Source organism: Pseudophryne corroboree, chromosome 5 (assembly GCF_028390025.1).
Source record: "Pseudophryne corroboree isolate aPseCor3 chromosome 5, aPseCor3.hap2, whole genome shotgun sequence".
Taxonomy (NCBI): Eukaryota; Metazoa; Chordata; class Amphibia; order Anura; family Myobatrachidae; genus Pseudophryne; species Pseudophryne corroboree.
In genome coordinates this window covers 7,855,142-7,872,431 of record NC_086448.1, presented here as the reverse complement: position 1 = coordinate 7,872,431, position 17,290 = coordinate 7,855,142, and the positions used below count along the sequence as shown (strand labels likewise).

The window sequence follows — 17,290 nt, the reverse complement described above, 5'->3', positions numbered from 1 at the left end:
ATCACACCTATCCCTAGCAGCAGCATCTGCCGCCTCCACCTGTGCTCCCTCCCTGCTCCTGGGCACGGTAAAAGGGACTGGTGACATGTATAGTAGGTTGGGAAATGTGTTACGGACAGAGAGAGGAAATCACTTACAGCAGGAAGACTCCGCACTTGTGGTTCCGCAGGTCCCTATGTGTTGCCCAGGCCTCAATTGTCATCCTGCGGGGGAAGACCCCTTCAGACTGGAAGAGCCGGGCGACGTCCTGAGGAAGCATTATATTCACACTGGTGTGTGTGCCGACACTCTCCCTGCAGAGGAACACAGACACTGAGTCACACTGAACTGCACATTTCAGGCTTTTGGTGATTTACCCCTTACTTCCTTCCCTTCAGAGCGCTGAGCATTATGGGAAAGCAGTGGGGGGGTGGGGGCGATTCAATCCTACTAAAGAGGTGAGGTTGCCAAAGCAACAAGTCAGCACTTACCATTTTATAGACTGAACTTGATGAATGATAAGTAGCTGACTGGTTGCTATGGACAACCTCTCCTTTAGAGGGTTTGATACATCTCCCCCTTAGGGGTCTGTGTACTAAGCCTTGGAGAGAGATAAAGTGGATGGAGGTAAAGAACCAGCCAACCAGCTCCTAACTGTCATTATTCAAACACAGCCTGTAACATGGCAGTTAGGAGCTGATTGGCTGTTACTTTACCTCTGGCCACTTTATCTCTCTCCAAGCCATAGTACATAGACCCATTATCTCTCTCCAAGCCAGGATTAGTATATAGACCCCTTAGTCTTGAATTGTATCTATGTTTTAAAGGAAAAGGCAATTTTGTGTCCCGTTGTCAGTCAAAAGAGGAGGCACGGGAAAAGTGTGTATACCGAGGTGTCACCGGGTGAGTGTCTTCTACTGGGAGCCGGATGCAGAACATTCCTAAGTGTAAGGTATCAATGTGATAGGCCTCCTACCTTCATCAGGTCTCTCACACCTGCCTGCAGAGCAACCAGACATATTGTGTAGCCGTTTAGAGGCAATGGGCCTAATTCAGACCTGATCGCTCGCTAGGGGTTTTTGTGCAGCGCTGCGATCAGATAGACGCCGCCTATAGGGGAGTGTATATTCACTTTGCAAGTGTGCGATCGCATGTGCAGCCGAACGGTACAAAAAAGCTTTGTGCAGTTTCTGAGTAGCTCTGACCTTACTCAGCCGCTGCGATTATATCAGCCTGTCCGGGGCTGGAATTGACGTCAGACTCCCGCCCTGCAAACGCTTGGACACGCCTGCGTTTTTCCAACCACTCCCTGAAAACGGTCAGTTGCCACCCACAAACGCCCTCTTCCTGTCAATCTCCTTGCGATCGGCTGTGCGAATGGATTCTTCGTACAATCCATCACTGGGCAACGATCTGCTTTGTACTTGTATGATGCGCCTGCGCATTGCGGTGCATACGCATGCGCAGTTCTGACCTGATCGCAGCGCAGCGAAAAAACCTAGCATGCGATCAGGTCTGAATGAACCCAATATACCTTAATTTACAATCAGAGCATTAGAAAACTCAAAGGACCAGACCAACCTGCAACCAATCAGAGCATCAGAGAACTCAAAGGACCAGACCAACCTGCAGCCAATCAGAGCATCAGAAAAGTCAAAGGATTAAACCAACCTGCAGCCAATCAGAGCATCAGAGAACTCAAAGAAATAGACCAGCCTGCAGCCAATCAGAGCATCAGAGAACTTAAAGTACCAGACCAACCTGCAGCCAATCAGAGCATCAGAAAAGTCAAAGGATTAAACCAACCTGCAGCCAATCAGAGCATCAGAGAACTCAAAGGACTAGACCTGCCTGCAGCCAATCAGAGCATCAGAGAACTTAAAGAATTAGACCAACCTGCAGCCAATCAGAGCATCAGAGAACTAAAAAAATTAGACACCTACAGCGAATCAGAGCATTAGAGAACACAAAGGACTAGAGCAACCTGCAGCCAATCAGAGCATTAGATGACTCAAATGATTAGACCAACCTGCAGCCAATCAGAACATTACAGTACTCAAAAGGAGTAGATTAACCTGCAACCAATAAAAGCATTAGAGAACTCAAAGGACAACATCAACCTGCAGCCAATCAGAGTATTAGAGAACTCAAAGGACTAGAGCAACCTGCAGCCAATCAGAGCATTAGAGAACTCAAAGGACTAGAGCAACCTGCAGCCAATCAGAACATTACAGTACTCAAAAGGAGTAGATTAACCTGCAACCAATAAAAGCATTAGAGAACTCAAAGGACAACATCAACCTGCAGCCAATCAGAGTATTAGAGAACTCAAAGGACTAGAGCAACCTGCAGCCAATCAGAGCATTAGAGAACTCAAAGGACTAGAGCAACCTGCAGCCAATCAGAGCATTAGAGAACTCTAAGGACTAGATCAACCTGCAGCCAATCACAGCATTAGAAAACTCAAGGGACTAGACCAACATGCAGCCAATCAGAGCATTGGATAACTCAGTGGATTAGAGAAATTTGCAGCCAATCAGAGCTTTGGAGATCTCAGAAGACTGGTTCAACTTGCTGCCAATCAGTGCATTAGAGAACTGAAAGGATTAGATCAACCTGCAACCAATCAGAGCATTACAGAACTCAAAGTACTAGACCACAGGTTCTCAAACTCGGTCCTCATTACCCCCACACAGTGCATGTTTTGCAGGTCTCCTCACTGAATCGCAAGTGAAATAATTAACTCCACCTGCGGATCTTTTAAAATGTGTCTGTGAGTAATTAATACACCTGTGCACCTGCTGGGTTACCTGCAAAACATGCACTGTGTGGGGTCCTGAGGACCGACTTTGAGAACCACTGAACTAGACCATCCTGCAGCCAATCAGAGCATTGGCGAACTCAAAAGACTAAATCAACCTGTAACCAATCAGAGCATTGTAGAATTTACAGTAGATCACCTATCACATATTAGCTACCTGTGTGAGTGACCTATAGTAACACACTTCCTCATTGGCTAATTCCCTCAGTCATATCTGACCCGTTGCTGGTCGGAGCTTTCTGGCTCTGCTTCTCCAGGACCTATGGACCTTGCAGACAGATACATGCATGTAGAGCCTGAGGAATAGGACACAAGCCTGGGCCTTCTAATAACAGGGAGCAGATATGTGGGCGATGCAAAGTCCTAGATGCAGAGATGGACCTGCACCATATATATTACAGGACGTGGGTAGCACGGATGGTGTAGTGGTTAGCATTACTGCCTCACAGCACTGAGGTCATAGGTTCAATTCCCACCATGGCCCTAACTGTGTGGAGTTTGTATGTTCTCCCCGTACTTGCATGGGTTTCCTCTGGGTAATCCAGTTTCCTCCCATAATCCAAAAATATACTGGTAGGTTAATTGGCTCCCAACAAAAAAATTAACCCTAGCGTGAATGTGTGTGGTGTACATGTGGTAGGGAATATAGAGTGTAAGCTCCACTGGGGACTGATGTGAATGGGCAAATATTCTCTGCACAGCGCTGTGGAATATGTGTGCGCTATATAAATAACTGGTAATAATAATAATAACTAATCCCAGCATGCCCATATAAGCAGTGCAGCCCCCGAGTCTCAGGCGTATAGGCGCTAGGCGTTGGTGCATTGTGTGTAATGAGGAGCGTTGCGTGGATCTGTCACTACAAACATGATAACAACATAGTGGGATTTTTATGGGAAAAGGCATGAACGTGGTTTTAGCCCAATTTTACCCGGATCCCCTATAAAATGGCCATAGCATATATAAATACAATTCCAGAGCTTTAATTACTGAATGATCTGTTTTACTTTAGTTTCCATAAGAATGTACAACAGTCAAAACATGAAACAATTACAGCACAAAACTTATATACAGAGAAGGTTCCGCCGCACCCCCGCGCTCCCCCCTCGTTACTCCAGCATCAATAGAGAATATATAAACGACCAATCTCATTATCTCTCATACAGGACCACAATGGTGACATAGAGACCCAGCTCAGGCGTATGGGCCGACACCAACTGGAATATGACTGTGGCACCACCGCATCAGAGCGTTCTACCCCAGCGTAGGAGGAGGGGCTAGAGCATTCCACCCCAGCGTAGGAGGAGGGGCTAGAGCGTTTCACCCCAGCGTAGGAGGAGGGGCTAGAGCGTTCCACCCCAGCGTAGGAGGAGGGGCTAGAGCATTCCACCCCAGCATAGGAGGAGGGGCTAGAACGTTCCACCCCAGCGTAGGAGGAGGGGCTAGAGCGTTCCACCCCAGCGTAGGAGGATGGGCTGAAGCAGGTCTGGGACGAGGCAGCATTATGGTGTATTAATGGTGTAATCCCACTCACAGATATACTTTATCCTCCACTGAAATCTGGCTAATGTCAGACAGAAGATAGGTACCAGACCTGTATATGGGCCCCAGGCGCTGGAAGTTCTCCTCCATGACATGGTGCATGCGCTGGAAGCTGTTTCTTCTCCAGAACTGGAAGAGGTTGTACCAGGGGTTGCGGCCGGTAGTGGGGATGGCCTGGAATGGCAGAGTCTGGCTGCTGGCAGCGATATCTGAGGTGGCTTCCTGGATGAGGGGGACTGTGGACAACTGGGACACCCCCATCAAGGAAAGACTTGTAGGTTTCCAGGGTTGGTGTCTCCCAAAACAAGAGCCAACTTGTTGCAGAACTGTCTTCTCCAACATGGCTGCTGGACCTGCGTTATATCTGTGCTCTAATCTGTCTCTCACGTTATGCCTGGATCACTTCATGCAAATGCTGTCTAATTCCGTCACATGCAGCCTGCTGTCTCCCCCTGACCCTGCTGTGCCTCCCTCACACCCTGCTGTGCCTCCCTAACACCCAGCTGTGCCTCCCTCTCACCCTGCTATCTCCCTCTCACGCTGCTGTGCCTCCCTCACACCCTGCTGTGCCTCCCTCACACCTTGCTCTCTCTCACCCTGCTGTGCCTCCCTCACACCCTGCTGTGCCTCCCTCACACCCTGCTGTGCCTCCCTCACACCTTGCTCTCTCTCACCCTGCTGTGCCTCCCTCACACCCTGCTCTCTCTCACCCTGCTGTGCCTCCCTCTCACGCTGCTGTGCTTCCCTAACACCCAGCTGTGCCTCCCTCTCACCCTGCTATCTCCCTCTCACGCTGCTGTGCCTCCCTCACACCCTGCTCTCTCTCACCCTGCTGTGCCTCCCTCACACCTTGCTCTCTCTACGCTGCTGTGCCTCCCTCACACCCTGCTCTTTCACCCTGCTGTGCCTCCCTCACACCCTGCTCTCTCACCCTGCTGTGCCTCCCTCACACCCTGCTCTCTCTCACCCTGCTGTGCCTCCCTCACACCCTGCTCTCTCTCACCCTGCTGTGCCTCCCTCTCACCCTGCTCTCTCTCACCCTGCTGTGCCTCTCTCTCACCCTGCTGTGCCTCCCTCTCACCCTATCTCCCTCTCACGCTGCTGTGCCTCCCTAACACCCAGCTGTGCCTCCCTCTCACCCTGCTATCTCCCTCTCACCCTGCTGTGTCTATAGATTCCTCTCGCAGTCTCAGTCACCCCGATGTTCTGTATCATTCTCATATACACCAGTTATCACCAGATCTTTCCATGACACAGAGTCTCCCCCGCCCTCGGACCACCCTGTCTCCCCTCTCTGACCTCCTGCTGTCATCTCTCCGCCATGTAACCGTCTGATGATTGAAGTGATATTTAAAGGATCATTATCAGCTTAAACAACATTGTGTTAATTAGATGCATCCAGACATCACAAAGATAATAGGCATTAGGGCAACATGAAGGTCATTAGACTGGGATGGTGCAGACCGTTGGGCACGTTTGCTGGTGTTAGTACCTGCGTCTTGTGTGTAAGCATGACCCCAGTTCTGCTGACCAGAGTGTATTCCATAGGTGCAACTATACTGTACCCGTACTCTTCTCATACCTCTCACTTCCCTAACCAGCCCACCCCATGTGCCCATACACAATGACAGGGACCCACTGACTCGGCTTCCAAAATTCTGTTATTCAGCTCAGTCACTGGACGTATAGTCACATGCAGCCCTGTCTTCACTAACACATCATTCATCTCCTGACATACTCTGTGCTGCTGGGTACCCTGCTCCTCTCACTATATAACTCAGCCTGTGACCTGCTGCCTCCATTCCCCTCCTCACATCATGTCACTGCCCCTGTCACATGCAGCCCTGTCCTATCACATCACTCATCTCCTGATATACTCTGTGCTGCTGGGGACCCTGCTCCTCCCACTATATAACTCTCAGTCTGTGGCTTCCTGCTGCCTCCATTCCCCTCCTCACATCATGTCACTGCCCCTGTCACATGCAGCCCTGTCCTCACTGGCACATCACTCATCTCCTGATATACTCTGTGCTGCTGGGGACCCTGCTCCTCCCACTATATAACTCTCAGTCTGTGGCTTCCTGCTGCCTCCATTCCCCTCCTCACATCATGTCACTGCCCCTGTCACATGCAGCCCTGTCCTCACTGGCACATCACTCATCTCCTGATATACTCTGTGCTGCTGGGGACCCTGCTCCTCCCACTATATAACTCTCAGTCTGTGGCTTCCTGCTGCCTCCATTCCCCTCCTCACATCATGTCACTGCCCCTGTCACATGCAGCCCTGTCCTCACTGACACATCACTCATCTCCTGACATACTCTGTGCTGCTGGGTACCCTGCTCCTCTCACTATATAACTCAGCCTGTGTCCTCCTGCTGCCTCCATTCCCCTCCTCACATCATGTCACTGCCCCTGTCCCATGCAGCCCTGTCCTCACTGACACATCCCTCGTCTCCTGATATACTCTGTGCTGCTGGGGACCCTGCTCCTCCCACTATATAACTCAGCCTGTGACCTCCTGCTGCCTCCATTCCCCTCCTCACATCATGTTACTACCCCTGTCACATGCAGCCCTGTCCTCACTGATACATCACTCATTTCCTGACATACTCTGTGCTGCTGGGGACCCTGCTCCTCCCACTATATAACTCTCAGTCTGGCTTCTTGCTGCCTCCATTTCCCTCCTCACATCCTGTCACTGTCCCTGTCACATGCAGCCCTGTCCTCACTGACACATCACTCATCTCCTGATATACTCTGTGCTGCTGGGGACCCTGCTCCTCCCACTATATAACTCTCAGTCTGTGGCTTCCTGCTGCCTCCATTCCCCTCCTCACATCATGTCACTGCCCCTGTCACATGCAGTCCTGTCCTCACTGACACATCACTCATCTCCTGATATACTCTGTGCTGCTGGGGACCCTGCTCCTCCCACTATATAACTCTCAGTCTGTGGCTTCCTGCTGCCTCCATTCCCCTCCTCACATCATGTCACTGCCTCTGTCACATGCAGTCCTGTCCTCACTGACACATCACTCATCTCCTGATATACTCTGTGCTGCTGGGGACCCTGCTCCTCCCACTATATAACTCTGTCTGTGGCTTCCTGCTGCCTCTATTCCCCTCCTCACATCATGTCACTGCCCCTGTCACATGCTGCCTTGTCCTCACTGACACATCACTCATCTCCTGATATACTCTGTGCTGCTGGGGACCCTGCTCCTCCCACTATATAACTCTGTCTGTGGCTTCCTGCTGCCTCTATTCCCCTCCTCACATCATGTCACATGCAGCCCTGTCCTCACTGACACATCATTCATCTCCTGACATACTCTGTGCTGCTGGGGACCCTGCTCCTCCCACTAAATAACTCTCAGTCTGTGGCTTCCTAATGCCTTCATATCCCTCCTCACATCATGTCACTGCCCCTGTCACATGCTGCCCTGTCCTCACTGGCACATCATTCATCTCCTGACATACTCTGTGCTGCTGGGGACCCTGCTCCTCCCACTATATAACTCTCAGTCTGTGGCTTCCTGCTGCCTCCATTCCCCTCCTCACATCATGTCACTGCCCCTGTCACATACAGCCCTGTCCTCACTGACACATCACTCATCTCCTGATATATGGCGGGATGTACTAATGTACATCGCCGCCCTGCGCCACGATGCTGATCGCATATGTACTAACATATGCGATCAGCATTGCGGAGGACAGCTCTTCCGATAAGAGCTGTCCTCCGCGATGCGCAGCGGCAGCCTGACTTCCGGGATTCGGCCCCAGGAGTCAGTCTGCGCATGCGCGGGGAGACGGGGGCGGCCGGAGGGCATGCTGGGAGGGATCCGGTCGGATCCCTCACACAGCGCCGCGGAGAGAAGCCCATAGGCTTCTATGGACGTACGCCAGCTAAAGCTGGCATACCCCGCCGCGGCGCTGTCCTGCCGGCCGGGGGTTAGTACATCAGAAAAATGCGGTAAACAGGGAGTTTACCGCATTTTCCGCTTAGTACATCCCGTCCATATTCTGTGCTGCTGGGGACCCTGCTCCTCCCACTATATATCTCTTAGTCTGTGGCTTCCTGCTGCCTCCATTCCCCTCCTCACATCATGTCACTGCCCCTGTCACATGCTGCCCTGTCCTCACTGATACATCATTCATCTCCTGACATACTCTGTGCTGCTGGGGACCCTGCTCCTCCCACCATATAACTCTCAGTCTGTGGCTTCCTGCTGCCTCCATTCCCCTCCTCACATCATGTCACTGCCCTTGTCACATGCTGCCCTGTCCTCACTGATACATCATTCATCTCCTGACATACTCTGTGCTGCTGGGGACCCTGCTCCTCCCACCATATAACTCTCAGTCTGTGGCTTCCTGCTGCCTCCATTCCTCTCCTCACATCCTGTCACCGCCCCTTTGTGCTTCTGTGTGCTGTGAGCAGGTGTGTGCAGGAGAGCTCCATCAGTGGTAGCTGTGATATCGTGCTGCAGGGGGTTTCCCTGCTGGCTTCCCCAGGGGGATGGATCCTCCTGGGGGAGAGAGCTTCCAGAGTGCAGGCCATGGCTCGGGCCCTAAACCAGCAGCCAGACTAAAGACTTCCGGTGCCCTGACAGATTGTGCGGCTGGCCAGTCAGGGACATCAAGAAGAGGCAGCAGTGGCAGTGCTAATGGAGTGGCTTCAGCGAGGCAACTGGAGTCGCAGTCAGTTCCCCATAACATACCGGAGGGTGCTGCTCTCCTGTGTGAGGAAACACAGGATCGAGCGGTGGCGGCTGCTACCTGCCCTGTCGGTGCGGCTCCAGTGAAGAAACTAGAGCCGTCAAATCCCCCCAAACTGTCCGAGGGTGCTCCCCCATGTGCCGTAACAAGGGGTGGAGTGGCAGCAGCCGCTGTCTGCCCTATGGACAGTGAAGTAGTGGGGGAGGGGATGAAGCCCTTTGATGCCAAAGAGAATGTGCCTGAGTCTCCTGGAAGTACTGACGATGAGGAAGAGACTTTTGACAGCCTCAGTGTGGAGGAGCTGCAGAAAGAATCAAAAAGAACAAGTGCAAGAATCGCTGATAAGAAAAGGAGAAGAAACTCTTGCTTTAAATGGGAAAGACCTGTGCTAAGAGAGGCCATCAAGTCACTTTCTAAAGACCTGGAAAAGGTAAAAAGCAAGCTGCATGAAAAGCGGCAAGAGAGAAAAGACAAAGAAATGGCAGCACAAGCAGCAGTGCAAGAGTTACCTGATCAAGCAGCAGTGCAAGAGTTACCTGACCAAGTAGCAGCTCATGTGTTGCAAGTATCCATGCAGATGAGTTCTCAGGAAGCAGAAGGGTGTGGTGTCCAGAGCATGATTACAGAGGCTCCAGTGAGGACGGAAAGCAGTGCACACCCCGGCCTACTGACTAATCTGGAGACTGACAGTGATGTGCAGGAGAATGCAGGTGTGCCGGTCCATGCGGGGTCAGAGGTGCCTACCACATCAGCAGCAGCTCAGCTTGGTTCCGCTCCCCCAGCAGTGGTGCCTCCTTCTGTAGTGATGGCTGCAATGGATGAGCTTGAGGATGAGGAAAAGCGCACAGATTTCCAGTTGCGCATGGAGGTAATTAAAGCAGAACTAATGTTGGCCAAAAGTGCAGAGAAAATAAAGTTAAAGGCCGGTGTACAAAGTAAATCAGTGAATGTCAGTAATGTGCCAGTGACTGGGGAGGATCTGGGGGGTAATGCTGGTGGGGACACTGTGCAATCCTGCAGTACAGCACAGGGTATGCCAGCACTAGACAAAAGAACTCTGTCAGGCGGTGGTAAAGACATTGGTGGTCATTCCGAGTTTTTAGCTCATTATTTTTTCTCTCGCAACGGAGCGATTAGTCGCTAATGCGCATGCGCAATGTCCGCAGTGCGACTGCGCCAAGTAAATTTGCTATGCAGTTAGGTATTTTACTCACGGCATTACAAGGTTTTTTCTTCATTCTGGTGATCGTAATGTGATTGACAGGAAGTGGGTGTTTCTGGGCGGAAACTGGACGTTTTATGGGAGTGTGTGAAAAAACGCTACCGTTTCTGGGAAAAACGCAGGAGTGGCCGGAGAAACGGAGGAGTGTCTGGGTGAACGCTGGGTGTGTTTGTGACGTCAAACCAGGAACGACAAGCACTGAACTGATCGCACTGGAAGAGTAAGTCTGAAGCTACTCAGAAACTGCACAGAGAAGTATTTTCCCAATATTGCGAATCTTTTGTTCGCAATTTTGATAAGCTAAGATTCACTCCCAGTAGGCGGCGGCTTAGCGTGTGCAATGCTGCTAAAAGCAGCTTGCGAGCGAACAACTCGGAATGAGGGCCATTATTCAGTCTGTATATGGACAGATGGCTGCCCCAGCCAGGGTCAAGGCTGCTGTTGAATTGATTAGCCAGGAACAAAAGAGGCGCGAAGGGTTAAGCAATATAAATGTGGTTAATGCAAATGCTATTGGAAATGTGAATGAGCAGCCTGTTCCCGGTACAATGTCTTATGCTAACGTGGCTGCAAGGCCAAATGTTATTAATAATGTGTCACCTGTAATGGTCGGGCCTGGTCAGGTCAGTAAAAGAAGAAATCTTTTACAGTTTAAATGGGCAGGAACAGGTGAAGTTCCCACTAAAGAAGTGTTCCTACAAATGATTTTCAGCCTTGGGTTCCATGCCTCGGATCTGTATGCCTGCATCCATCCAGTTAAGACGCCAGATTTTGATGTGAGCTTCCTGTCCTATCAGGGACTGCAGACGTTTTGGACGAAGTGGCAGGCATGCAGATCCGTGGCACCATACAGCAGCTATAGAACAAACTTGGTTACTAAACTAGATAAAGTTAAAATGACAATCTTGGTCAGGAACGAGTCAATTCCTGCCCAGGATATATTGTTCTGGTTATCCAGATTCTGTACTGTACAGTCCAATTTGATCAAGGTTGGTTTTACAATGGGAGTTTAGGGGGGAGCGTGGTCAGCCATGGTTTAGTTAAAAAGTACGGACAGAGGTTTTATACATGTGCCTTCTGCTGCGTATATAGGCCGAGACCGTGTTCAATGTTTTTATCCAGGGCAACCCCGCACCTGCTTCAAGTGCGGGAATTTTCGACACATGAGCAGTGATTGTAATGTTACCAAATGTACATTATGTGGGAAAATCGGACATGTCTCCAGGGATTGCAGTAATGTCAAATGTAATTTGTGTGGTGAGGATGGCCATCCTTACAGCAGGTGCCCCTGGGCAAGTCACAATATGGAAAGTGAGAGAAGCAGAGGGAGGAAGCAACTAGGAAAGAGAAAGGTCAGGGAAAAGAACAGGGACCAGTTAGTTCCTGTGGGAGTAAGGACAAGGAGTTCTGTAGGCAAGGAAGATGCCTTTCAAATGGTAAGAAACGGTAATAAAAAAAGAGGAAAGGTGATAATGAGCAGGTAATCCTTATCAACCGATTTGATGTCTTTTCCACTGATGAGGAAGAGGAGGGTGAGGTGGTAAGGGATGGTGGGGAACCAATTTTTGTACCAAGAGTGAGCAAAAGAAAAACAGAACAGAATAAAAAAAACATCTGAATGGGTAACTCTTGAAAAGGGTAAAGGTAAAAGAAGGAAAAAGAAAGAACAAGTACTGGCAGAAGATGGTAGTGGAGAAAGCAGAAGAAAGGAGGTACAGGAGGGTCTAGAATGGGACCCCATGGGCACAGAGTTGGTGGAAAAAGAGGTGGCCAGGGATTCAGAGGTTGGAAATGGGCATAGACCTGTTGTTAAAATGGTAATAGAGGAGGCTCAAGAGGTAGAGGATGAAGAAGAGATTAACATGGACTCTTCTGGTTCAATAATTCAACCAAGTGGGGCACCTGCAGGTGACTCACTGGGGGTTCCAGGCTTGGCACCTAGGTCTGAGCGCAAACCACCAGATCCTGGACCCTCACAGAGTAAGGGTGGCCTGTCCAAAGGGTTAGGCAAGGGGGATGGCATGTTGGGTGTCATTGGGGAGAGGGAAACCCTTCCCAAAGGGAAAGAGATACAAGGAACCAGGTATTCAAATATGGGGTCTGGGAAAGATGTAAAGGAAAAGTGAGCAAGGTTCTGCATCTATAACCAAAAGAAACATGGATCCCCATCCCATACGATGTGCCACCATTAATGTGGCTCCCATTATTTCCAAATGTGCTAATTTTCTGGCATTTTATTTTTTCAATATGATTGAGATTGACTACTTATATTTGCAAGAGACTAGAATTACTAAGTTGGACACCCTCCACAAGGTGAAGCATGAGTGGAGGCGTGGGCCTTTTTACTGGTCTCTTGCGGCCAAGCTGTATGGTACGGTGGTAGTACTTTTTACTTGTTTGGTAACCATGCACAAGGATATAGAATTACAGGCAGGTAGGTGTATGATGATGTCAACCTGAGGGGACATGACCTGAGACTCATAAACATTTATGGGCCACAGTCATCATGGGACAGGAAATGTCTCTTCAGGGAGATAAAACCGTTCCTTCTTACGGCCCAGCAGATTGTCTTTGGAGGTGATTTCAACACCTCTGTCTTTTGTTCAGGCCAAAAGACAGAGGAGGTTCAAGGACAACTCTGGGTCCTGATTCCAATTTTTTAGTTAGCATGGTTAGACAGGCCGGTCTGGTGGATGTGCATGTTCGCCATTTCCCAGCCTATTTTAGTGGTAGTCGTAGGTCTAGGATAAATAGGTTTTTTGTTAAGGGAACTTCGAAAACTTTGCCTCCAGAGGTAAAGCTAGTAGAGTTCTCTGATCACGCTTTTCTTTCTATTACTTTGAATGCTTCAAAAGCTACTCAGAAAGGACGGGGCCTATGGCACTTGAGCTCTGAGCTCCTAAAGGAAGAAAGGGTTAGACAATCCTATAGAGACTTCTTTCAATCCCAGGAAACACTTTTGGAGGCGGGTTGGAGTAGATCTGAGTGATGGAAAGAAACTAAAAAGAGAATTCAGAGACTCTTCTGTAGGCTGGTAGCAAAAAAAGAACTTGATAAGACAGAATATCTATCAGAACCTGAGAAGGAAATTAGATTTCTTAATCTCTGAGTGTGGAGATAGTGGGTAAAAATCTCCCGGGTGAAGGCTCAGATAAAGGAATATCAGTATAACCGGCTGGATTCCTTGGTTCTGGAGAGGAATTTTGGAAAAGTACCACTCGACTGATCCCTACCAGAGCTGTGGAAAATCAGTCGAGGTGAAGGAGGTGAGGGGTCTGTATGACAGACAGGGTGTCCTTCAAGAGGACAAGGAAGACATCCTGAATGTTATTGGCTCCTATTACTCTGATCTTTTGTCTGAGCAGCCACTTATCAGAGAAAGGATGGTATAATTTCTAAGGGAGACTCCTGGTCTTTGTAACCCAGATGCCTCTTTTGAAACTTTGGGAAATAATGTGACAGCAGAGGAAATCAGAAAGGCGATTTGATGGGTTAAATTTAAAAAAGTCTCCAGGCACAGATGGGTTAACAGATCTGAGTTGTATATAGCTTTTGCAGACCTCTTGATTCCCCGCTTTGTAGAAGTATATAATGAGTGCCTGGACGAGGGAATTCTCCCTGCTTCCATAAGGTTATCTGCTCTCATATTGTTGTCCAAAGGTAAGGATCCATCTCGCCCCATCGCCCTTCTCAATACAAATATAAAGATTTTGGCAAAAGTACTTTTCAATAGGTTGTTGGAATTTTCGGAACAACTGCTTTCTCCATCTCAGCACTGTACTGTGAAGGGCCGCAGCACATTTAGTGCAGTCCTTGGCATCCGGGAAGCCATAGAGCAGTGCCGTGCTGAGAAATGGGAAAAGTACTTGCTGGCATTAGATCAGTCTAAGGATTTTGACCGAGTAAATCATGAGTACCTGTGGGCCTTGCTTAAAAGGTATGCTTCCCACTTGTTAATGGTTGGGTGGGTCATACCTTTGGGGTGAGCTCTGGTGTTCGTCAGGGATGCCCCCTTCTATTAGTGATGAGCGGGTTCGGTTCCACGGGATCCGAACCCCCCCGAACTTCACCCTTTTTTGCACGGGTCCGAGCAGACTCAGATCCTCCCGCCTTGCCCGGTTAACCCGAGCGTGCCCGAACGTCATCATCCCGCGGTTGGATTCTCGCGAGATTCGTATTCTATATAAGGAGCCGCGCGTCGCCGACATTTTTCACTCGTGCATTGGAGATGATCGTGAGAGGACGTGGCTGGCGTCCTCTCAGTTTCTATGTTCAGTGGGCTGCAAATATCTGTGCTCAGTGTGCTGCAAATATCTGTGCTCAGTGTGCTGCAAATATCTGTGCTCAGTGTGCTGCAAATATCTACGTTCTCTGCCTGAAAAACGCTCCATATCTGTGCTCAGTGTGCTGCAAATATCTGTGCTCAGTGTGCTAATTGCTTTATTGTGGGGACTGGGGACCAGCAGTATTATATAGTAGGAGGACCGTGCAGAGTTTTGCTGACCAGTGACCAACAGTATTATACGTTCTCTGCCTGAAAAACGCTCCATATCTGTGCTGCATTGTAGTATATAGTAGGAGGACAGTGCAGAATTTTGCTGACCACCAGTATATATATTAGAGATGAGCGGGTTCGGTTTCTCTGAATCCGAACCCGCCCGAACTTCAAGGTTTTTTTCACGGGTCCGAGCAGACTCGGATCCTCCCGCCTTGCTCGGTTAACCCGAGCGCGCCCGAACGTCATCATGACGCTGTCGGATTCTCGCGAGACTCGGATTGTATATAAGGAGCCACGCGTCGCCGCCATTTTCACACGTGCATTGAGATTGATAGTGAGAGGACGTGGCTGGCGTCCTCTCCATTTAGATTATAAGAGAGAGAGATTTACTGGAGCTTAGGACTAGGAGGAGTACTGTAGAAGTGTAGAGAGTGCAGAGAGTTTACTAGTGAGTGACCACCAGACAGTGCAGTTTATTTAATATATCCGTTCTCTGCCTGAAAAAAGCGATACACACAGTGACTCAGTCACATACCATATCTGTGTGCACTGCTCAGGCTCAGCCCAGTGTGCTGCATCATCTATATATATTATATATCTGTCTGACTGCTCAGCTCACACAGCTTATAATTGTGGGGGAGACTGGGGAGCACTGCAGTGCCAGTTATAGGTTATAGCAGGAGCCAGGAGTACATAATATTATATAGTGAGTGACCACCAGACAGTGCAGTTTATTTAATATATCCGTTCTCTGCCTGAAAAAAGCGATACACACAGTGACTCAGTCACATACCATATCTGTGTGCACTGCTCAGGCTCAGCCCAGTGTGCTGCATCATCTATATATATTATATATCTGTCTGACTGCTCAGCTCACACAGCTTATAATTGTGGGGGAGACTGGGGAGCACTGCAGTGCCAGTTATAGGTTATAGCAGGAGCCAGGAGTACATAATATTATATAGTGAGTGACCACCAGACAGTGCAGTTTATTTAATATATCCGTTCTCTGCCTGAAAAAAGCGATACACACAGTGACTCAGTCACATACCATATCTGTGTGCACTGCTCAGGCTCAGCCCAGTGTGCTGCATCATCTATATATATTATATATCTGTCTGACTGCTCAGCTCACACAGCTTATAATTGTGGGGGAGACTGGGGAGCACTGCAGTGCCAGTTATAGGTTATAGCAGGAGCCAGGAGTACATAATATTATATTAAAATTAAACAGTGCACACTTTTGCTGCAGGAGTGCCACTGCCAGTGTGACTGACCAGTGACCTGACCACACTGACCACCAGTATAGTTAGTAGTATACTTATATTGTGATTGCCTGAAAAAGTTAAACACTCGTCGTGTGACTTCACTTGTGTGTTGTTGTTTTTTTTATTCTATAAAAATAAAACTCATTCTGCTGACAGACAGTGTCCAGCAGGTCCGTCATTATATAATATATAATATATACCTGTCCGGCTGCAGTAGTGATATATATATATTTTTTATATCATTTATCATCCAGTCGCAGCAGACACAGTACGGTAGTTCACGGCTGTGGCTACCTCTGTGTCTGCACTCGGCAGGCAGTCCGTCCATAATTGTATACCACCTAACCGTGGTTTTTTTTTCTTCTTTATACATACATACTACTACGACATCTCTTTATCAACCAGTCTATATTAGCAGCAGACACAGTACAGTACGGTAGTTCACGGCTGTGGCTACCTCTGTGTCTGCACTCGGCAGGCAGTCCGTCCATAATTGTATACCACCTAACCGTGGTTTTTTTTTCTTTCTTCTTTATACATACATAGTTACATAGACATCTCTTTATCAACCAGTCTATATTAGCAGCAGACACAGTACAGTACGGTAGTTCACGGCTGTGGCTACCTCTGTGTCTGCACTCGGCAGGCAGTCCGTCCATAATTGTATACCACCTAACCGTGGTTTTTTTTTCTTTCTTCTTTATACATACATAGTTACATAGACATCTCTTTATCAACCAGTCTATATTAGCAGCAGACACAGTACAGTACGGTAGTTCACGGCTGTGGCTACCTCTGTGTCTGCACTCGGCAGGCAGTCCGTCCATAATTGTATACCACCTAACCGTGGTTTTTTTTTCTTTCTTCTTTATACATACATAGTTACATAGACATCTCTTTATCAACCAGTCTATATTAGCAGCAGACACAGTACAGTACGGTAGTTCACGGCTGTGGCTACCTCTGTGTCTGCACTCGGCAGGCAGTCCGTCCATAATTGTATACCACCTAACCGTGGTTTTTTTTTCTTTCTTCTTTATACATACATAGTTACATAGACATCTCTTTATCAACCAGTCTATATTAGCAGCAGACACAGTACAGTACGGTAGTTCACGGCTGTGGCTACCTCTGTGTCTGCACTCAGCAGGCAGTCCATAATTGTATACTAGTATCCATCTCCATTGTTTACCTGAGGTGCCTTTTAGTTGTGCCTATTAAAATATGGAGAACAAAAA

General features: G+C 48.7%; 1 protein-coding gene across 1 annotated transcript in view; it reads right to left on the bottom strand.

Annotated features, from left to right (window-relative positions):
- Nucleotides 1–289, bottom strand: part of LOC134927079 (cytochrome P450 11B, mitochondrial) — a 60,258-nt gene extending 59,969 nt beyond the window's left edge. Inside the window, exon 1 of the mRNA XM_063921077.1 lies at nt 138–289. Coding sequence (XP_063777147.1) covers nt 138–259 — 122 coding nt within the window. The 5' untranslated portion in view covers nt 260–289. The remainder of the gene's footprint in view (nt 1–137) is intronic.
- Nucleotides 290–17,290: the final 17,001 nt, after the last annotated feature.